At 37.2% G+C, this 24,819-nt stretch overlaps 1 protein-coding gene across 1 annotated transcript in view; it reads right to left on the reverse strand.

The window, feature by feature from the left end:
* Positions 1-24,819, reverse strand: part of Adgrg7 (adhesion G protein-coupled receptor G7) — a 67,612-nt gene that overhangs the window by 23,623 nt on the left and 19,170 nt on the right. Inside the window, exons 6-11 of the mRNA XM_071614915.1 lie at positions 24,089-24,189; positions 20,063-20,196; positions 19,858-19,965; positions 7,083-7,243; positions 6,221-6,376; positions 5,739-5,851 (exon numbers count right to left, since the gene is read on the reverse strand). Coding sequence (XP_071471016.1) covers positions 5,739-5,851; positions 6,221-6,376; positions 7,083-7,243; positions 19,858-19,965; positions 20,063-20,196; positions 24,089-24,189 — 773 coding nt within the window. The remainder of the gene's footprint in view (positions 1-5,738; positions 5,852-6,220; positions 6,377-7,082; positions 7,244-19,857; positions 19,966-20,062; positions 20,197-24,088; positions 24,190-24,819) is intronic.

Genomic DNA, 24,819 nt, shown 5'->3' on the forward strand with positions numbered 1-24,819 from the left:
GCTGAGGCTAGCTTTGAACTCGTGATCCTCCTTCCTTAGCTTCCCCAGCCACTGGGATTGCAGGCCTGCGCCACTGCGCCCAGTGGTTCTACTGCTTTTAAGCCTGTCGTGAGGCAGAACCTCATAGTAGGGAGAGCATAATGAAGTAAAGAGAGAGGAAGAGTCTGGAGTCCCAGTATTCCCTTTCAGGTCATGCTCCCAGTGACCTACTTACTTCAATTAGGCCTCACTTTCTTTAAAATATATATATATATATTTCATTCTTAGGTAGACTAAATACTTTTTATTTATTTATTTATTTATTTATTTATTTTTATGGGTTGAGGATTGAACCCAGCATCTCACATGTGCTAGGTGAGCGCTTTACCACAGAGCCACAATCCCAGCCCTAGGCTTCACTTCCTAAAGCTTCTACTACCTCCCAATAGCACCAACAGCTAGGAACCAAGCCTTCAATATATAAACTTTTCCAGGACATTTTAGGTCTAAACTATAACAAAAGCAATACTTAATCTCCAAAACTGGCTCCCAGTGAACCCTAATTCCAGTGTTAAATGCCCTGTGTAATTTCTCCCAGACCTGCCCTCTATCTTGATGTAACTAATACATCCAAGAATCAAGAATACAACAGAAAGCCTGGCAGCTGGGATGGGCTTATCCATTAGGCACCATAATGCTTTGGGTCCACAATAATTTCATGGCCCATAACAAAGTTTTAACTTTGGCTCTGTGGTAGAGAACTTGCTTACCATGTGTGAGGCACTGGGTTCAATTCTCAGCACCACATATAAATAAATAAAATAAAGATCCATTGACAACTAAAAAATATTCAAAACAAAGAAAAAAACTAGAAGAAAAAAAGCTAGGTGTGTTGGCGTATGCCTGTAATCCCAGTGACTTGGGAGGTTGAGGCAGGAGGATAGTAAGTTCAAGGTCAGCCTCAGCAACTTAGTGAAGCTCTAAGCAACTTAGCAAGACCCTGTCACAAAATAAAAAAAAAAAAAAATTAAAAGGACAGGAAATGTGGCTTAGTGGTTAAGCGCCCATGGGTTCAATTCCAGGTAACAAACAAACCAGAAGCACTTTTAGGTAGATTCAAAAATTTTAATACATTCATCTTATATCAAAGCCATCATAAAATACACAAGTCATAACCCAGCATCCTGAGAAATTTTCCTATTGTTCTCCTTGGCATTCTGAGACACCACAGAAAAGGCTCAGCGGCCATACTGAAGAAACTACATGGAGCTGCTCTGAGTACATGGAAAGGGAGAAAGATTCAGCTGACCCAGAATCCAGGGTGAGCTTCCAGATGAATTGGCCCCAGCCACCATCTGACATCAGTCTCCTGGAAGACCCAGCAAGACTAGCAGAAGAATCATCCAGGCAACTAGGCAAGCCACAGAATCATTAGTGAGAATAAATTATTATTCTAAGCCACTTAGGTTTAGGGATTTGCAAGCATACATAAAGGCTATATAGAAAAGATTCTAAATGGAGTTTTCTGTTTCACAATATAGAATTACACATTAATACATAAACACATGTTTATTTGCATTCAGACAAGTCTCTTGAGTTTTTAATGGTAGCTTATTTTTAAAACTCACACATTTTAAAATAAAGCCAAATATAATTTTAAGTAACTATAAACATGTGATTTGTTTAAAACAAGATTATGTAATATTTAGCTTATGTTTCATTTAAAGAACGAGGCTTCCATAAATATTTTAAATCAGGCAAAAATATTTTAAATTTGTTTCATGGCCTATTGCTGTATATGCTATTCTTTAGATTTGAGTAGCCTGATGATCACTAGCTCTTTGAATGGCTTATACATAACAAAATTCCATGTGTCTTTTCTGCAAGACTTCTCAGAACCCTCTTTCCATAAGTGTCTCTGAAGGACTAATGTTCCAAGGACTATACTTTGAGAAATTTTTGCTTATTGTCAAATGGTCAAGATGTTCTGAACAGTCCTTTTACTATAAAATATGCCCAAGAACTGTTCCTTCATTAAAGATATAATTTCTGGGAACAGAACTAAATGCTCTTCAAAACTCCTTTTATTCCCGCCTTATATTTACCTGATGCCTTTGCTCTAAAAGAAAAGTTTTTTTTCTGGTTTTGTTTGCAGGATGTCCTTGTTTACCAGTAACTTAGAAGGCAGTGTGTGTGTGAGAGAGAGATGTGCTGTGTGGTGTGCTATGTTGGGGATAGGGGTACGTGTGGTGTGGGACATGTAAGTGTTCTGTGCTGGCCCACATGTGCATCTTCAGATTGGCAGAGAAAGCAAGATTTCCCTTAAAAAAGTTGATTTCAAAAGCAATGTATGATATTGTCTTTACTATGCATTTATTATTTTCCTTATTGTTTAATAAAGAAATATGTATACAACTCTGTGTATGCTAGTAGACTGTGGGATACAGTTCTATACTAGTGAAAATGATAAAAAATCTCTGCTCACTACTATCTGAAAGCCTTCTGAATTTTCCAGACTGCTGCGCCCCTCCCTTGACTCAGGCAATGGCAAGGCCCTACTGAGGTGGATGGCTGGCGCAAGGCGTCCATCCTCTGGAGGAGCGCAGTATGTTTCTGGGAATGGGCTGGTTTGTTTTTGTATTCCTTTAATAAGTATAGTTGCGATTTCCCATATGACCATTAAGTATGAAGGAAAAAACATGACTTTCCCAATTAATGCAACTACTTCTAAAGAATGGATCTGTTTGCTCTAAATGCAATGATTCAGCTGTGGAGTGTAAATTGTTAATGTCTAATGAAAAACTCCCTGTATTCCTGTCAAGGAAGTTTTTGAGAAATTAAATTAAAATCTAGAGAAGAAAAATTAAGACAGATTAGTGCTTAGTACTGGGCAACTTGTTCTTGTTCCTGTGCACAATGGTTTGAGCTCTTACTCTTGTTTGATTAAAATTAATAACAAGTCAACCTCTTGCCGTAACCATAGCACCAGTTCCAGTCAGTAAGTCAAGAAAGAATAGTCAAGGTATAGGCCAATAGTTTGGGACATTTCTAACTATTATTAAAAGTTAACTAAGCAGAAACAGCTCAAAGCAAAACGCGAACCGAAAGTACAAATGCTTGCTTATGCCTAAGCCAAGAGACATTCTTCTATTCTAATTGTAGCTACGTAATATTTTGTTTCTTTGAATAATGATTCCTGTTTTGTAACCACAAAGTACTGTGAGCCTGCCAAAATAAAAAGTATATATGATTAACTTCACAAGTAAAGATTGGGATCAGCACCTTCACTTTGGTGTCTGTGTTGTTTCTCCACCCCGCTTTCGCTGACTCTTCACCATCTGTTCGTCTCCTGAGACCCCCTGTTGGAGCTGGTCTCCGACACCAGACTACCAGTTCTCTTCATATAGCTGTTTCCCTAGATTTACTACTATCCTTAAATTTATAACATCTACAAGTACCTCTCTATTCTCAATGTCTCAGAATTTGGTGAACATGTCTGTTTGTCTATTATATATCCTGTATGAATTTATGAAGTTCCACTATAACCTCTCAGATTTGGATTTTTACACTGAATGAAAGGTTTATATCCAAACATAACCCAATCCATTCTCTTGACATTTTAGTTGAGATTTCCTCAATGAGTCAAAACATCTTTTGAAAAGTCAAAACAAGTCTTTTGAAATGTTTAAAAATTAAAACTGCACACAAAAATCATTTTCTACAAAAGCAAGCTTAGTTCCTAAATTCTATCTAATTTTGAAAGTAAAGTATAATCCACAGGAAAACAGGAAATTTTCAAATAGTCTGGCCTTCTTATAGAATATTAGCATATTTTATGTAAATTATTAAATGATGACATGTCCATGAGCAGAAAAAAATGATTTGATTCAAGAGTTTTAAACATCAATAAAATTTTGTCATTATTTTTGTTTTTGTTTTCTGATGAATTTTAGTGGCATTGTGCAAGAATTGTGCAAGGAAATGTTAAAGGAAGAAAAATTCTGATGGTAAATGTAAGTAATGATATTCAGGCAAAGAAACCAGTGACAAATTCATAATTCCATAGCATTGTCCTTCCAGGCACTTGCTACAATTTGTAACTTTATATTTATTATTGTGCATGTTTGCAATCTGCCCCTCAAGAATCTAAGCTTCATGAGCAATGAGAGCTTATCTGTCTTGTTCCTAGTTTTATACTCAGCTTTGGCAAAGTGATTGATGCATAGTAAGCTGTTAATAAAAAAAAATTTTAAATGAATGGCAAGACACTCATTTAATATGAAAGGAGAAGGATAAGAATTAAAAGCAATTCTATATTCTGGAGAAATGGCTGGTTCCAGTGTGAAGCCAAGAGAGTGAAAGATGAGACATATCATCTTTCTGTGATTGAAATAAGGAAGTTTATACTAAAGACTGACCGAGACGTTTCAACACAGCATAAGAAGTTCTCCCAGCTGGCTGCCCTGGGGAGCATGCACATCTTTACAAAAGAGTTTAGCAAATCAACATAGAAAGAATGACAGACTAGAAAAATCATAGATTTTCAATCACTAATGCAATCATTTGTTTTGTTAAGGATAAACAATGGAGTTAAAGATTATTGGGAAAAAGAACACTGCACATTCTTAAGGCAGTTCCTCGTGGATTACTGATCATTGACATACAGGAGAAAATGAGCCTTGACAATATAGATATCTGGCAGCCACTACTTTAAACAAGGCATTTCTTAGGAAATATGTGCTTGAAGAATTCAGAGATGACAGCCATGATGTATACAACTTACTTACTTTGGAAATTCAGGAAAAAAAAATTTTAAAAGATAATGCAAAATATTAAGAATTAGTGAATCTAGGTGACATCTATATGGGTGGTCAACATTTTCTTTCAACTTTTCTGTAGGTTTTAAAATTTTTTTTAAAGAAAACAACATGAAAAAGTCAAAACAGCAATAACTTTAAAAAAAAATCTGACTCTACACATCTAAGAAAACACTTGGGAGTGAATTGAATGGAGAGAAGGGATTCCAAAGGAAAGATGAATTAATCTTGAGACATTTTCAGTTTGCGAGGATACCTAGATAGGAATGCCCAATAGATCCATTCTTCAGATACAGCTCTACTATCAGCCAATTACATGCACAGGGGTACAGAGATGGAAACAAAGCAAAGCAAACAATGACAGCAACGAAACTAGAGGAGGTCCCTGTCATACATTCCGATGCCAATGAGGAAAACAGACAGTAAACAAGTAAATAAATAAATGAATAATCTTATAAGAGATTACAGATTATAAAAAAAAATAACAAAAGGCATGCAAAATTGAACACTGAGTGAGGGAGCTAAGGTGGAGGGAGAGATGTTCACCATTCGAAAACTTAGTGTATTTTTAAATTATCTTATTTTCAAAAACTTGCTGTTCAGAGACTTTTTTTCCTTTACGATGCAAATTAATAGACGTGGTTCTACTCAACACTAAGGAAGTGTGGCATTTGTGAGTTGTGGGACCACATAAATTTTACATGACATAGTTGTAATTATATGGGATGCAATTTTCTTTCAAGGCACTTGCCACCTTTGTAGTTATATTTTTTGAGCATGTATCCCTTAGCCTCTCCTGGTGTGAATGTCTTCTTCTTAAAATGAGCATGTTGAACTGAGTTCCCTTCCAGTTCAGAAAGACTGCATTCACATGAGACTATGCAGAGTTAATTGTATATGATTCACAATTTCCCTTATAAGCAGCACCTTCTTTTCCCTTACCTGGTGACAATCTGAAAGATAATTGTGAGAGCCAGACCAGTAATGGACAGGGCACATCCAATGTTGGACAATATGTCTAGTGATTCAGGATACTTATAATCCTTTTTGAAAGTCTGAAAGATAAATCGACTAATATTTTAAAATAGCCATCTCCAAAATGTCAATAGAAGTCAATCACAAACAGTTAAGTGGATACAAAATAATCAGAGTTGCCAGATATCTCTTCTTTTCATACAACCATTGATAAATTTTTAAATGAAATAAATTAGCCTCTTACATCCAAATAATTTACATGAAGCAGAGACTTGCTTTTATCAACACTTCTCCTTTCAGTCTTAACACTCCATACCCTGATTTTTCTATTTAATCTAAGGTGAGACTCTACATAAGCTAAAACCCAAAGTCAATTCCAATTAGCACCTACCAAAATTGTGTGCATGGAAAATTCTCATCTATTAAGAGATTACGAGGTGCATCCTTACCATCAACACAGCAAAGTTAGTGGTATGGTTGCAGCGGCAGCCCAGGAATCCATCAGTACCCTTGTCTTTGTAACAACCATAGGTATCCCAATCTTTTGTTAAAAAATTCCAGTAAACACAGGCATAGGCATGCAGTTGGTATTCTTTTTGATTGTACTGTGAATTGACAGAACAATTACAATTACTGATATTTTAATGATCAATTGAAAAAAAAAAAATCTAACAACAGCCAGGCACATTGGCATATGCAAGGCCTGTAATCCCAGTGGCTCTGGAGGTGGAGGCAGGAGGATTGCAAGTTTAAAGCCAGCCTCAGCAACTTAGCAAGGCTGTAAGTAATTTAGTGAGATCCTGTCTCAAAATAAAAATAAATAAATAAAAAGGGCTGGGGACGTGGTTCAGTGTTAAGCACTCCTGGTTCAATCCCTGGTACAAAAAAAAAAAAAGATAATTATAACAAAAATCACATATGTACTTAGCATTTTTATTATAGATTGCAGAGGGAAACTATATAAAATTCAAATTACCTAACTTTGTATTTAGCTAATTTGATAAAAGATTAGGTGGAAGAAAGATTTAAATTAAATGAATAGTTTGAAAAATCTTTCAAAAATATTTTTTTGTAGATTTTTTTTTAATATTTATTTTTTAGTTGTAGGTGGACACAATATCTTTATTTTATTTTTATGTGGTGCTGAGGATCAAACCTGGGACCTCGCACGTGCTAGGTGAGCGCACTACCACTACCATACCACTGAGCCACAACCCCAGCACCTGTGGATTTTTTTTTAAACCAAATTATGCCTGCTTTTGTTATCAAGAGTGGCCTGAATTTTCTATTTTTGTAACCAGGATCACTCACCTTTGGGCTAAAGACCATTTCAACAGAAAGAGTCTGATCTTGATCATTTTCATTCACTTTGCTTGAGATAATTTTTTGACTAAAATTTGATTTAGCTGTAAAGGTTTTTGATTGAAAAAGCTTATTGTTTTGATATAGTACAAAGCCACATGCCTTAGTACCTGTGGGAGAGACAATAAAAACATTAAAAAAACTCTAGGGCAAACAAGAAAAAGAATTCCATGTCATTGCTGAACTGCATGGTTACTTAATATGTGAGTCAGGTATAGTGGATCCAGTTGCGTCTGAGCCTTTATTTAATTGCAATAGTTATTGTGATATTATGACATACACATTTTGGTTGTCATCCATGGTTCCTGGCTCTTAACTCCCTATCCAAGACAGTCATAGAAACTAGAATTTTCTCTTCCCAAGATGAGTCACATAAATGCTAGTTTTCCTCCACCTTTCTATCTCAGAGCTGGCCATCAAGAAATTCTCTGACCTATTTGATCTGATAGATCATAAGACCCCCATTTCAGAGAGGGTCCTGCTCCAGACCCAAGAAGAGAGGAATGCTGCACAGCGGAGCCAAGAGGAATCTGAACAGACAGACTTCCCTGGGTTTCCCTACTCCGTCTATTAGTATTAGATCCTGGACATTCACATCTCTATACAGTTGCTCACACTTCAGTAATGCCTGTGCAATTCCTTACATCTACTCTACTCATCTTTCTTCTATTTTGATGAAATTCCCTCTCCCCCTTTTTTCCTTTCCTTCTCTCTTTTATTTTCTATACTTCCCTACCCCTTATTTTGGATTATTATTATTATTATTATTACATGTCACAGAAAACATTTGATCTTTGACTTTTGGGGACTATCTTATTTCACTCAGCATGATAGTCTCTAGTTTCATCCATTTACCAAAAAATGCCATAATGTCATTCTTCTTTATGCTGAATAATACTCCACTATGCATATATGTCACATTTTCTTTATCCACTCATCTGTTGGGGCACCTACATTGGTTCCATAGCTTGGTTATTGTGAATTGTACTGCTATGAACACTGATGTGGCTGCAATACTGTAGTATACTGATTTTAGATCTTCTGGATATATACCAAGCAGTGGTGTAGCTGGGTCACATGGGGGTTCCATTCCTAGTTTTTTGAGGAATCTCCACATGCTTTTTAGAGTGGTTACACCAATTTCAAGTTCTGCCAAAATTTTAATTATTATTATTTGCCATAATGACTGGTATGAGATGAAATGTCAATGTAGATTTCTCTCATTGCTAGAGATGTTGAAATTTTTTTCATATATTTGTTGTTGCAATGCAAAGGTGGCCATGAGACCAGTCTGTTCAGCCATGTGATTTGAGTGGGAGCTCAGCAAGGCTCTCACAGCCCCCAGGTGTGCTCCTCTGCCTGCCATGTTGTCCTAGCCTCCTCTTGGAAAGAAACACGTGGATTTCCTTTTGCATGGCACATTGACTCTCACCAAATTGTTCTTCGTGGACACTTGATGACATAGTGTACCCTAAAAATGCAATGTTATGGCGTACTTGGCATGAAATTCAAAAAAACTTAAAATCAAAAACTCTAAGTAACCCAATCAATAAATGGGAAAAGGACTAAACAGACCCTTCCTTCTCAAAGGAAGAAATACAAATGGTCAACAAACAGAAAAAAGTAATAGCAATGAAAGGAATCTTTCATATGCGCATGCATCGATATGGCAGGGTGGGTCCCAGCATATGTCCATAGGGAACTAATTAAGAAAAAAAAAAGTAAAAGGTAAATAGGTTGAAAATCAATCAGAGGGTAAATACTGGGGACTGAATTGGAGAGGGTTATGTCCCTTGTTTTTGTGATAATGTTAGGTTATATCCTGGTGTTGTACATAACTAAAAAGAATTTAAAAAATAAACAAATGAGAGTCCCTATTCATCCTTTTCCTCAATCCTACAAGAATTTATGAGATAGTTGTTGTTTTCATAGATACTCAGATTCATTAGAAAAAAATAACATTTATGCTTATCTTGTAATTCTAAAAAATCTCCACGATTTTAGATATTCTTTTTTCAAGTTTTCCTCCTCTCTCTTTCTCTGTCTCTTCTCCCTTCTTTGATCAACTTTATCAGAGCTTGTTTATTTTATTAGTCTTTTCTTGTAATCAATTTTTCATTTTGTTGACCAAGTCAAACATTTGCTAACTTCTATTTTTCTTCATTTCTTTACTTTGTTCACTTCCTATTGATTGTGATAGATCATTTTCATTAATTTTCCAGTAACTTGCAATCCATATTTTAATTTCCTCTCTAATGATGATGTTTTAAGTGTTCTAATTGGATCTAATTTGTGCTACTCTTTATAGTTCATTTCTAGTTTTGTTGCATTGTAATCAGGTACAATGTGTTATGTAACTTATTTTATAAAATATACAAGTTTTTCTTTGTAATCTAATAAATGGTCATGTTTTGAAGGACTCTCTAGACACTTAAAAAGAATTTTTGTTATCTGTTTTCTCTCTAAAAATAAAGTTAAACATACATGGAAATATATTAAATTATTGAGATTACTCTCTTTTTTGGTCTACTTGATTTTCAGTTTGTAGGATAACTGCATGAAAATTTCTCCTCAAAATAGTGTTTTGGTAAATTCCAGCTGTTTTTTCAATAATTTTTGTTTTTTTAACCTTTTAATTTTTTTAGGGAGGTAAAGAATCAAAATGTAGATATTTGGGAAATTCGTATTTTTAATCAGAATAAAATATGTTCAGAGTGGATGGGGAAATATTGGTCAAAGGATACAAAATTTCAGTAAGAAAAGAAGAATAAGTTCAAGAGATCTATTGTACAATATGGTGATTATAGTTAATAAAAGTGTATTATATTTTAGACAAATGCTAAGAGAGTAGAAGTAAAGTATTCTAACCACAAAGTTGACAATTATATGAGGTTATACATATGTTAATTAATTGGATTTGATTGTTCTACAATGATACCTATTTCAAAACATGTTGTATGAGTACACACAACCTTATCTGCAAAATTTTTGAAATGTTCCTTTCAGTTCAATCTGGGATTCTTTTAATTTTTCCCCCAGTACCATGGATTGAACCCAAGGGCATTTAATCACTGAGCCGCATCCCCAGTCCTTTTAAATTTTTGTTTTAAAATATTGGAACAGGGTCTCACTCAATAATTGCTTAGGGCCTTAATAAGTTGCTGAGGCTGACTTTGAACATGTGGTCCTCCTGCCTCAGCCTCCTGAGCCTCTTTTAAATTTTTAACTTATTCAACTATATTGCTTATTTGTATGGAATAAAAAATTAGATTTCCATCTTTCACCAAACACAAAAATAAATTCTAGGTACACTGAAGACTTAAACATAAATATAAACACTAAAAATATTCAGGATAAAAAGGAAACTGCAATAGTGACAATAGAATGGGAAAAAAATTTTCTTTGAAAAAGACAAAAGACTGAGGCTGTAGCTCAGTGGTAGAGTGCTTACCTAGCATGCACAAGGCCCTGGGTTCCATTCCCAGCACCACAAAACAAAACAAACAGAAAACACAGAGTACACATCATAGAGGAATAGATTGATGTATTCATACATTATAAATTAAAATATTGGATGGTAAAAGACACACACACACACACACACACACACCTCAAAGAATTAGTATTCAGAAACCATAAAGAATTTCTAACAACCCCAAATTTCAAAACAAATAGAATCCACATGAAAAATAATCATTCTAATAGTCACAGAATAAGAAATCTGAATGTTTGACAAACACATGGAAATATGCTCAGATCAAGGAACAGAAAAAAACATGTGATTGTCAAGCCAAAGTGACTCCATTTTGTTTTGTAACTCCATTTTGTAAAACAACCATGCCAAGTAGAAGGGTCATGACCAGGGCAAGATGTTCTTTTCCTTTTGCAACAGAAACCTTTAAGAACACGGAACTACCTAATGGGGCATTGTTTCTGTAACTAGGGTAACAGGGCTCTGTTTCTGTAACTGGGGTGACTGGACTAATTGTGATTGGCTAAACATCCCTCCACCTGACTGCACTCTCCCACTTCTGTAACTTGGCTTGCTTGCATTGGCTAGACCCCAAACATCCCTTTTTGGGTTTTCAGGCTTATAAGGAGCGCCCTTGCAATTGTTCGGGGCTGATCAGGGGAACAGCTTTGTGTTCTGGTCAGTCGCCACCTGTGTACTTCAATAAAGGCTTGAATTCAATAATATGTGAGTGGTCTGGAAGTCAATTTATGAAACCCCAGGACGATGCTTTAATTATAACAAACATACCATTGAACTTTCAAGCTGCAAAAAGAAAATAACAGTATCGGTTTTACACTCATCATATAGGCAAAGTTAATAAACTTGCTAACACATACATGGATTGAGTTCCAAAAAAGGTAGCAAGTTTAAGAAAGTGGGTCTGGGGCTATGGTTCAGTGGCAGAGTGCTTGCCTAACATGTGTGAGGCACTGGGTTCCATCCTTAGCACCACATAAAAATAAACAAATAATATAAAGGCATCTACAACTCACATTTTTTTTTTTAGTTTTAAGAAAGCAAGATCCATACAACATAATACCATTTATGTAAATATTAAAACATCTCCAATAGTAAGAGATATCACTTATTTATCCATAAACATGCAGCAAACATTTGAAGACAACCATGAAAATGATATGCACCAATTTCAGAAAGATGTAATTTGTGGGAAGGAGAGAGAAGAAGGAGCAAGGTAGAGGATGATAATACCTTTTCTTTTTCTTTCTTTCTTTTTTCCCTTCTTTTTTTTTCTTTTTTTTTTAAAGGTCTGAAACAAATACAGTTGGCCATCCATATCTGAGCTTCTATATCCTTAGATTTAACCAACCACAGATTTGAAAATATAGAAATTTTACAGAGGAAATACTAAGGAATGATATTGGCCAAATTATTTTTATTATATTGTGTGCATATACAAATATGTAATAATAAATCCCACCACTATGTTGTAATTATAATGCACCAATAAAAAAATGTTGAAGAAAAACCTGCCAAACTAGGAAAAAAATCTATTTTAAAATTGCATCAGACTTTTTTTTTTTTTGGTCAAACACCACAGTATAACAGCTATTTACACAGAATTTAGATTGTATTAGGTAATTTGGAGATGATTTAAAGCATACAGGAGGATACAGGTAGAGTACATGCAAATACTCTACACCATTCTGTAGAAGAGATTTGAGCGTCCCAGATCTTGGTATCCTGAGATACCAATTCCGCACAGAAACTGAGGGATGACTCTGTTTACCTTGCTGAACGGTACATAGGTGCTCCTTACGTTATTTTCTGCACTTTTATGTACGCATGAAATATTTTAAACTTGAATAAGAAACACAAAAAACAGAAGACATAAATTTAGCTTCCACCCTCATAAACATAATGGCCAAAGAAAATGGGAGCAAAATTATAATTCAGCATGCCAGATTCACAAAACAATATTTTTGCCCTTTTCAGTTCTATTAAGAATATATTCTTTTTAAAATATGTACTTTGGAGAGGGAACTGTGACCACGCACAGAGCAGGCCCAGCGGCCTGCTGAGGGGCAGAGCCGCCCCCCACCCCCCGCGCCTGCCAGGTAGGCGGAACTGTGACCACCGACAGAAAAGGCCCAGTGGCCCGTGGTGGGACAGAGCTTCCAATCACTCCTGCAAGGTAGGCGGGCCTGCGACCCACCGGCAGAAGAGGAGCAGCGGCCTGCTGAGAGGCAGAGCCGCCCCCTCCCCCTGCACCGGCAAGGTAGAGGGAACTGTGACCACGCACAGAGCAGGCCCAGCGGCCTGCTGAGGGGCAGAGCCGCCCCCCACCCCCCGCGCCTGCCAGGTAGGTGGAACTGTGACCACCGACAGAAAAGGCCCAGTGGCCCGCGGCGGGACAGAACTTCCAATCACTCCTGCAAGGTAGGCGGGCCTGCGACCCACCGGCAGAAGAGGAGCAGCGGCCTGCTGAGAGGCAGAGCCGCCCCCTCCCCCTGCGCCGGCAAGGTAGAGGGAACTGTGACCACCCACAGAACAGGCCCAGCGGCCTGCTGAGGGGCAGAGCCGCCCCCCACCCCCCGCGCCTGCCAGGTAGGCGGAACTGTGACCACCGACAGAAAAGGCCCAGTGGCCCGCGGAGGGGCAGAGCTTCCAATCACTCCTGCAAGGTAGGCGGGCCTGCGACCCACCGGCAGAAGAGGAGCAGCGGCCTGCTGAGAGGCAGAGCCGCCCCCTCCCCCCTGCGCCTGCAAGGTAGACGGAACTGTGACCACCATCAGAACAGGCCAGACCTGCAACCGAGAGACAGAACAGGCCCAGTGGCCTGAGGAAGGGTAGAGCCACCCCCCCCCGAGCCTGCAAGGTAGGCGGACCTGCGACCCACTGGCAGTACAGCCCCAGAGGCCTGCAGAGGGGCAGTGCCACTGCCTGCGCCTGCAAAGTAGGCAGAACTGCGACCACCGACAGAACAAGCCTAGCGGCCCGCAGAGGGACAGAGCCGCCGCCCGCGCCTGCAAGGTCAGCGGACCTGCTACCGACCGGCAGAGCAGGCCCAGCGGCCTGCCGGCGTGGTAGGCACATTGCCCCAATTGGAGGAGGGGCAGAGCCGCCGCCCGCGCCTGCGAGGGAGACTTTGCAACTATACAAGACCAATATAAATATATAGGGGGAAAATTCAATAGCACAACAGTTTCACCAAGTAGAAAGGAACGCGAACAGTATGAAGAGACAAGGAAAGAAAGGACCACAAGCAATGCAAGTCAACTCAACGTTAGAAGAGGTAATAGCTGCAGCAGATGGAATGTCAGATAAAGAATTCAGGATATACATGCTTCAGATGATCTGGAGTATCAAGGAAGACATCAGACAGCAAAATCAGACAATGAAAGATCACTTCAACAATGAATTACATAAACAAATCCAAGAAGCAAAAGATCAACTATACAGGGAAATAGAGGTTATAAAAAACAAACAAACAGAAATCCTAGAAATGCAGGAAGCAATAAGCCAACTTAAAAACTCAATTGAGAATACTACCAGCAAAGTAGAACACTTAGAAGACAGAACATCAGACAATGAAGATAAAGTATTTCAACTTGAAAAGAACATAGACAGCTCAGCAAGACTGTTAAGAAACCATGAGCAGAACATCCAAGAAATATGGGATAACATCAAGAGACCAAATTTAAGAGTCATTGGGATACAGGAAGGGACAGAGTTTCAAACCAAAGGAATGAGCAATCTATTCAATGAAATAATACGAGAAAACTTCCCAGACTTGAAGAATGAGACAGAACCCCAAATCCTAGAAGCCTACAGGACGCCGAATGTGCAAAATCATAAGAGACCCACACCTAGACACATTATAATGAAGATGCCTAACATACAGAATAAGGAGAGAATTTTAAAAGCTACAAGAGAAAGGAAGCAGATCACATTTAGGGGTAAGCCAATCAGGATAACAGCTGATCTTTCAACACAGACTCTGAAAGCTAGAAGATCCTGGAATAACATATTTCAAACACTGAAAGAAAATGGGTTCCAACCAAGAATTGTGTTTCCAGTGAAATTAAGCTTCAGGATGGAAGATGAAATTAAAACCTTCCACGATAAACAAAAGTTAAAAGAATTTGCAGCTAGAAAACAATCTCTTCAAAACATACTTGGCAAAACATTACAGGAAGAGGAAATGGAAAATAACAATGAAAACCAACAGTGGGAGGTAGGACACTAAAGGGGGGAAAATAATCAAAGAGGAAAACAAACCATGTTTAGTAACATAAATAAACAAATATGGCTGGAAGAACAACCTATATCTCAATAATAACCCTAAATGTTAATGGCTTAAACTCACCAATCAAGAGACACAGGCTAGTAGAATGGATCACAAAACAAGACCCAACAATATGCTGCCTACAGGAGATGCATTTGATAGGAAAAGACATACATAGGCTGAAGGTGAAAGGTTGGGAAAAATCATATCACTCATATGGACTTCGGAAACAAGCAGGAGTATCCATACTCATATCAAATAAAATAGATTTCAAGCCAAAGTTAATCAAAAGGGATAAAGAGGGACACTACATACTGCTCAAGGGAACCATACACCAACAAGACATAACAATCATAAATATATATGCCCCAAACAATGGTCCAGCTATGTTCATCAAACAAACTCTTCTCAAGTTCAAGAGTCTAATAGACCACCATACAATAATCATGGGAGACTTCAACACACCTCTATCACCACTGGACAGATCTTCCAAACAAAAGTTGAATAAGGAAACTATATAACTCAATAACACAATTAATAACCTAGACTTAATTGACATATATAGAATATACCACCCAACATCAAGCAGTTACACTTTTTTCTCAGCAGCACATGGATCCTTCTCAAAAATAGATCATATATTATGTCACAGGGAAACTCTTAGACAATATAAAGGAGTAGAGATAATACCATGCATCCTATCTGATCATAATGGAATGGAACTGAAAATCAACGATAAAAGAAGGAAGGAAAAAGAATACATCACTTGGAGAATGAACAATAGGTTACTGAATGATCAATGGGTTATAGAAGACATCAAGGAGGAAATTAAAAAATTCTTAGAGATTAATGAAAACACAGACACAACATATCGGAATCTATGGGACACATTGAAAGCAGTTCTAAGAGGAAAATTCATTGCTTGGAGTTCATTCCTTAAAAAAAGAAAAAACCAACAAATAAATGATCTCATACTTCATCTCAAAATCCTAGAAAAAGAAGAGCAAAACAACAGCAAAAGAAGTAGAAGGCAAGAAATAATTAAAATCAGAGCTGAAATTAATGAAATCGAAACAAAAGAAACAATTGAAAAAATTGACAAAACTAAAAGTTGGTTCTTTGAAAAAATAAACAAAATCGACAGACCCTTAGCCATGCTAGCGAAGAGAAGAAGAGAGAGAACTCAAATTACTAGCATACGGGATGAAAAAGGCAATATCACAACAGACACTTCAGAAATACAGAAGATAATCAAAAATTATTTTGAATCCTTATACTCCAATAAATTAGAAGATAGTGAAGGCATAGATAAATTTCTTAAGTCATATGATCTGCCCAGATTGAGTCAGGAGGATATAGACAACCTAAACAGACCAATATCAATTGAGGAAGTAGAAGAAACCATCAAAAGACTACCAACTAAGAAAAGCCCAGGACCGGATGGGTATACAGCAGAGTTTTACAAAACCTTTAAAGAGGAACTAATACCAATACTTTTCAAGCTACTTTGGGAAATAGAAAAAGAGGGAGAACTTCCAAATTCATTCTACGAGGCCAACATCACCCTGATACCTAAACCAGACAAAGACACTTCGAAGAAAGAAAACTACAGATCAATATCTCTAATGAACCTAGATGCAAAAATCCTCAATAAAATTCTGGCGACTCGGATACAAAAACATATCAAAAAAATTGTGCACCATGATCAAGTAGGATTCATCCCTGGGATGCAAGGCTGGTTCAATATACGGAAATCAATAAATGTTATTCACCACATCAATAGACTTAAAAATAAGAACCAGATGATCATCTCGATAGATGCGGAAAAAGCATTCGACAAAGTACAGCATCCCTTTATGTTCAAAACTCTAGAAAAACTAGGGATAACAGGAACATACCTCAATATTGTAAAAGCAATCTATGCTAAGCCTCAGGCTAGCATCATTCTGAATGGAGAAAAATTGAAGGCATTCCCTCTAAAATCTGGAACAAGACAGGGATGCCCTCTCTCACCACTTCTGTTCAACATAGTTCTTGAAACACTGGCCAGAGCAATTAGACAGACGAAAGAAATTAAAGGCATAAAAATAGGAAAAGAAGAACTTAAATTATCACTATTTGCAGATGACATGATTCTATACCTAGCAGACCCAAAAGGCTCTACAAAGAAACTATTAGAGCTAATAAATGAATTCAGCAAAGTGGCAGGATATAAAATCAACACGCATAAATCAAAGGCATTCCTGTATATCAGCGACAAATCCTCTGAAATGGAAATGAGGACAACCACTCCATTCACAATATCTTCAAAAAAAATAAAATACTTGGGAATCAACCTAACAAAACAGGTGAAAGACTTATACAATGAAAACTACAGAACCCTAAAGAGAGAAATAGAAGAAGATCTTAGAAGATGGAAAAATATACCCTGTTCATGGATAGGCAGAACTAACATCATCAAAATGGCGATATTACCAAAAGTTCTCTATAGGTTTAATGCAATGCCAATCAAAATCCCAACGGCATTTCTTGTAGAAATAGAGAAAGCAATCATGAAATTCATATGGAAAAATAAAAGACCCAGAATAGCTAAAACAATGTTAAGCAGGAAGTGTGAATCAGGCGGTATAGCGATACCAGACTTCAAAATATACTACAGAGCAATAGTAACAAAAACAGCATGGTACTGGTACCAAAACAGGCGGGTGGACCAATGGTACAGAATAGAGGACACAGAAACCAATCCACAAAACTACAACTACCTTATATTTGATAAAGGGGCTAAAAGCATGCAATGGAGGAAGGATAGCATCTTCAACAAATGGTGCTGGGAAAACTGGAAATCCATATGCAACAAAATGAAACTGAATCCCTTTCTCTCGCCATGCACAAAAGTGAATTCAAAATGGATCAAGGAGCTTGATATCAAATCCGAGACACGCCGTCTGATAGAAGAAAAAGTTGGCTACGATCTACATACTGTGGGGTCGGGCTCCAAATTCCTCAATAGGACACCCATAGCACAAAAGTTAATAACTAGAATCAACAAATGGGACTTACTCAAACTAAAAAGTTTTTTCTCAGCAAAAGATACAATAAGAGAGGTAAATAGAGAGCCTACATCCTGGGAACAAATCTTTACTCCTCACACTTCAGATAGAGCCCTAATATCCAGAGTATACAAAGAACTCAAAAAATTAGACAATAAGAGAACAAACAACCCAATCAACAAATGGGCCAAGGACCTGAACAGACACTTCTCAGAGGAGGACATACAATCAATCAACAAGTACATGAAAAAATGCTCACCATCTCTAGCAGTCAGAGAAATGCAAATCAAAACCACCCTAAGATACCATCTCACTCCAGTAAGATTGGCAGCCATTATGAAGTCAAACAACAACAAGTGCTGGCGAGGATGTGGGGAAAAGGGTACACTTGTACATTGCTGGTGGGACTGCAAATTGGTGCAGCCAATTTGGAAAGCAGTATGGAGATTTCTTGGAAAGCTGGGAATGGAGCCACCATTTGACCCAGCTATTCCCCTTCTCGGTCTATTCCCTAAAGACCTAAAAAGAGCATGCTACAGGGACACTGCTACATCGATGTTCATAGCAGCACAATTCACAATAGCTAGACTGTGGAACCAACCTAGATGCCCTTCAATGGATGAATGGATAAAAAAAATGTGGCATTTATACACAATGGAGTATTACTCTGCATTAAAAAATGACAAAATCATAGAATTTACAGGGAAATGGATGGCATTAGAGCAGATTACGCTAAGTGAAGCTAGCCAATCCCTAAAAAACAAATGCCAAATGTCTTCTTTGATATAAGGAGAGTAACTAAGAACAGAGTAGGGTCGAAGAGCATGAGAAGAAGATTAACATTAAACAGGGATGAGAGGTGGGAGGGAAAGGGAGAGAGAAGGGAAAATGCATGGAAATGGAAGGAGACCCTCAGAGTTATACAAAAGTACATACAAGAGGAAGTGAGGGGAAGGGGAAAAATAATACAAGGGGGACAAACGAATGTCAGTAGAGGGGGCAGAGAGAGAAGAGGGGAGGGGAGGGGAGGGGAGGGGGGATAGTAGAGGATAGGAAAGGCAACAGAATACAACAGACACTAGTATGGCAATATGTAAATCAATGGATGTGTAACTGATGTGATTCTGCAATCTGTTTATGGGGTAAAAATGGGAGCTCATAACCCACTTGAATCAAATTGCGAAATATGATATATCAAGAACTATGTAATGTTTTGAACAGCCAACAAGAAAAAATTAAAAAAATAAATAAATAAATAAAATATGTACTTTGGGGAAATATATATATATATATATATATATATATATATATATATATATATATATATGAGAGAAAAGAAAGGCAAACGTGTGTTTTATTCACTTTATTTATTTATTAAATTTTGAAGAATACAACCCTTTCTAGTTCTTGAAAGGCCATGTGCAAAATGGTAGCGAGACCATGGACAACAGCACTAAGAGGGGATAACCTAAAACTGATACTATTGAGTGAAAGTCATGCCAATTAAAAAACCGTTTTAAAGGTAGGTCTACAGGATGAGTCTGATCCTGTGAGTGTTATGCCTCCAGTAAATACAGGCAAAACTTATATGACTGAATATTTGTAAAATATATTAATGTAAAACAAAACCAGTTCAGCGAGATATTTGTAGCAATTCAGATTTATGTGCATGGCCTGAGCAGTTCAATTTTGCTACCCTCCAAAAAAGTTTTTGAAAACAAAACAACAGCAGTAAAAATATCTCTGTGACCTAGAATACTAGAATTGAGATCACTGTATCAGAATACAAACATACTCAAACGAAAATACTAAGTGTGAAACTAAGGAAACATAATTTCTCCCTCAGTGGAGTTTAACCTATTAATTCCATGAACTTGAGCATTTTTTTTTAATGTAACAAAGTTCGAGACTTACTTTTATTGGTACTGAGCAAGATCTGAAGTTGAGTGCGTCCATCTGGATCAAGTCTGTCCACATTTGTATCTACAGATGTTGAGCAAGAAACTAGAGACTCACTTGATCCTATGAAGAAAAAAGTAGAATTTTAAAACAGAGCATTAATCATGATTGGCATCAGAGTGGTCTTTGCTATCACAAGGATCGGAGAAAAGCAGCTTACCTCTGAACACTGAGTAGCGAATTTTTGTAGACCCCTCAGAGCCTTCTAGATTAACTGACTGTATTGCTATATTAGGTTCCATAACTGACTCATTGCCCAAAGTCAAGGAATAATTCTCCATTTGCTCAATAAGCCTGCACAGAATGAAACATAGCAACTTAATATTCTAGAGATTTTGTCATAACATCAGATGTGTGTTGTCTCTCACATGATAGCAGAAAAAAATAAGCACAGAATGCACATAATCACAATGACTTTGCCACCCATCTAAAAATAACTGCTTTTCTTCAAATGGTCTTGCTTTTTATATATACTTTTTAAAAATGTTCTGGTAGACTGCACCCAGTGAAGGTAACTTAGATGCCAGAAATCTAGACCTTAATAATTACAGAGTCCCCAGTAGAAACAGTCTTTCATTACAATGCCACACTTCACATAGAGGAATGGGGCTACCACCCAACATTGCCCAAGTATGAACTTCTAGTTGTTGACCACAGGGTGGTCAGAATCAACTTCCATTTATTTATGTCCCTATTCTCACCCAAGTGCCCTGGGATCTTAAGCATCTCTTCTAAGTTGTTGATGGTTGATAGTTTCAAATGAAACCACAAAAGATTGGACCCTCATGCTCTCTGCTTCGACTATGTACTACACACTGAGATTTTTGCAATGTTCTTTTCTATCCTGGCTAAACCCCATTCCAAATGTTTTCCCTTCATCACTCCATTTTATGAATTTTCAGCAACTCACACTATGTATTTCCCATTTGGTGATTAATGATCATAGCCCAGGACTGCTTTCACTAGGAGGAACTAATGACTCCGATCTGTGAAGAACATCATTTGAGCAACCAAATAGCTTCTGTTGAGTTCCCACTAACAAGTGCTGCGAAACATTCAGAGTACCAGGAGGAGCACCCTCTGGCTTACACAGGATAAAGGGAAAGAAAGATGTCCTAAACATATCAGAGTTTTTACTCTATGTTCATAAACACATTCACAGAGTTGCTCTTGTCACAGCTACTTCTTGGACCATTTTTTCTCTACCACATGATTTACCATACCCTTCTTGTCATAATTTATTAGGTTCAACATGGCCCCTGAATACAGTCCAATCCAGAGACTGGCCACAAACTAAAAGAAGGCATCAGATTCTTTCTTTTGGGAATTTTCTAGTCAGAGTAGCAGTTTTATCAGGATGATTTAGAGGAAGTAAGACAGGTCATTATATCACTGTGAGGACAAATACAAGTTCAAAATAAAATATTTAGAAATCAATCTAACAAAAGAGGTGAAAGACCTCTACAATGAAAATTACTACAGAACACTAAAGAAAGAAATTGAAGAAGACCTTAGTAGATGGAAAGATCTCCCATGCTCTTGGATAGGCAGAATTATCTTTATCAAAATGGCCATACTACCAAAAGCACTATACAGATTTAATGCAATTCCTGTTAAAATTCTAATGACATTATTCATAGAAATAGAAAGAGCAATCATGAAATTCATTTGGAAAAATAAGAGACCCAGAATAGCCAAAGCAACCCTTAGCAAGAAAAGTGAAAAGTGAAGCAGGAGGCATCATAGACCAGACCTTAAGTTATACTATAGAGCTATAGTTTTAAAAAAAGGCATGGTGTTGGCACAAAAATAGAAACAAAGACCAATGGCACAGAATAGAGGACAGACAGAGACAAACCCACATAAATATACTTATCTCATACTGGACAAGGTGGAATAAACATTAGAAAATAGATAGCCTCAACAAATGGTACTGGGAAAACTAGAAATCCATATTTAACAAAATGGAATTAAACCCCTATCTCTTACTCTGCATAAAACTCAACTCAAAGTGGATCAAGGACCTAGGCATTAAACCAGAGACCCTGCCCCTAACAGAAGGAAAAGTAGGCCTAAATCTTCATCACATTGGCATAGGAACTAACTTCCTTAACAAAACTTCTAAAATACAAGAAGTAAAATCAAGAATCAATAAATTAGATGGAATCAAACTAAAAAGCTTCTTCACAGCAAAGGAAACAATCAAGAACACGAAGAGAGAACCTACAGAATGGGAGAAAATCTTTACCATATACACTTCAGATAGATCATTAATCTCCAGGATATATAAAGAACTCAAAAAACACCCAAAAAATAAATGTGCCAAAGAACTGAACAGACACTTCTCAGAAGAAGACATACAATCAATCAGCAAATATATAAAAAAGTGTTCAACTTCTCTAGCAATTAGAGAAGTGCAAATCAAAACTACTCTAGGATTTCATCTCACTTCAATCAGAACGAAAGCTATTGAGAATACAAACAACAATAAATGTTGACGAGGGTGTGGGGGGAAAAGGCACACTCATACATTGCTGGTGGTACTACAAATTGGTGCAGCCAATATGGAAAGCAGTATGGAGAATCTTTGGAAAACTGGGAATGGAACCACCATTTGACCCAGCTATTCCTCTCCTCAGTCAATACCCAAAGGACTTAAAAACAGCATACTACAAGGACACAGCCACATTAATGTTTATAGCAGCAAAATTCACAATAGTAAAACTGTGGAACCAACCTAGATGCCCTTCAGTAGATGAATGGATAAAGAAAATGTGGTATATATACACAATGGATTACTCAGCATTAAAAGAGAATAAAAATATGGCATTTGCAGAAAAATGATGGAGCCAGAGAATATAATGCTAAGTGAAATTAGCCAATCCCCAAAAAACAAATGCCGAATAATTTCTCTGATTTAAGGATGCTGATCCATAATATGCTGCGTGGGGTTGGGGGTGGTAATGGAAGGATTAAATGAACTCTAGATAGAACAAGGGGGGGGCTGGGGATGTGGCTCAAGCGGTGGTGCGCTCGCCTGGCATGCGTGCGGCCCAGGTTTGATCCTCAGCACCACATACAAACAAAGATGTTGTGTCCGCCGATAACTAAAAAATAAATATTAAAAAATTCTTTCTCTCTCTCTCACTCTCTCTTTAAAAAAAAAACAAAGGGGAAAAGGAGAGGGGGGGAAGTGAGGGGACAAAGGGGCAGGAAAGATGGTGGAATGCAATGGTCATCATTATCCTAAGTACATGTATGAAGACAGGAAGGATGTGATTCTACTTTGTGTACAACCAGAGATATGAAAAATTGCGCTCTATATGTGTAATATGAATTGTAATGCATTCTGTTGTCATATGTAACAAATTAAAATTTTTAAAAAATATAGTGGAGGGGGGATAGTAGAGGATAGGAAAGGCAGCAGAATACAACAGACACTAGTATGGCAATATGTAAATCAATGGATGCGTAACTGATGTGATTCTGCAATTTGTATACGGGGTAAAAATGGGAGTTCATAACCCACTTGAATCAAAGTGTGAAATATGATATATCAAGAACTATGTAATATTTTGAACAACCAACAATAAAAAATTAAAAAAATATATAGTGAGTCTCAGTGAGGATCTTTATGAATAAAGCACATGAGTTTTAGTACAAATATAGAACCCAGAATAATCCAGAACATAGTTATCAAGAACATATGAAACAAGTATAGTTGGATTCTTCTTCTTTTTTTTCAATATAGCCTTGGAAAGCTAAATAAAGTTTAATCAAAATATACCAGGGTATTGGAAGAGAGCACTGAGGTATAGGATGGGGGCTGGCTGTGTATCCTGCAAATGATGTAAGTTGACTGTCCTCTGCAGCTCTGTACCTGGAGAACAGAGTTGGAAGAGCTCCTGCAATGGGTGGAGGTTACCCCTTGACCATGACCATGATAAAATAAGGCCAAGGAAACAAGTTCTAATCTACATCATCCCAGTCACTATCTCCCGGATGTAGCATTTACCATTCTAGGTAGTAACCAGACCAAGGGGAAAGCCAAGGACTCTGTCTTCATTTCAGATAAATCAGTCATTTGCTGCATTCATGAGAGAAATAGACGCCTCTATTTATGCTTCATCCTAGAAAGCTAAATGGCACTTTGTCAAGTTTTCTTTCCAATTGAGATTGTGCTTACGTTGTAAAGGCATTGTCATTATCAGTAGCAGCAGCTCTTTGAAAAGCATCTTCACTGGCATCCAGAAGTTGACTCACTGTTGTTACAGCAACTTTCTTTGCCTGCCAAGGAGAAGGCACTAATGATCACAGAAGACACCTCATACATTATCATCACCATCATGATGGTGAATTATTATGTAGCAAGTGGCATCTTTGTATGATAAGAGGCAAGGATATTTTTTTCAAAATTAAAGTTTTAGTTTTTGACCTATGTAAATGACAGAGAGACTCAAGACAAGGAAATGTTAAGGATGCTGATCCATAATATGCTGCGAAGGGTGGGGGGTGAAAATATAAATTAAGATAATGAATTAGGAGGCTTAAGTCTCTAAATATGATCTCTTAACATGATACTTCACAGAACCCTATCCCATTCCTAAGAACTCAAAGGCAAATGCTTGGATACAAAAGCAGAAACAAAATAAGAAGAGTGCAGGGCTCTGATTGTTAATATATTCCAGCCCAGAATATCACTTATCAGTATCACTTACTAGTTATATAAGCTATCAGACTTAGTAAGATTATTTGTATTTTTTTACAATAAAAAACTCAGGAGTATGTCAGAGAGATGATCTCTTGGCATTTGATTACTATTTAATTGACTATTTTTACTAGTTAATCTTTCTATAAATTCTAAATTTTGTGGTCAATAGTCTTATTTTAATTAATTTGTGACTTGAATTTCACCTA

The sequence above is a fragment of the Marmota flaviventris genome, chromosome 8, assembly GCF_047511675.1.
Source record: "Marmota flaviventris isolate mMarFla1 chromosome 8, mMarFla1.hap1, whole genome shotgun sequence".
Taxonomy (NCBI): Eukaryota; Metazoa; Chordata; class Mammalia; order Rodentia; family Sciuridae; genus Marmota; species Marmota flaviventris.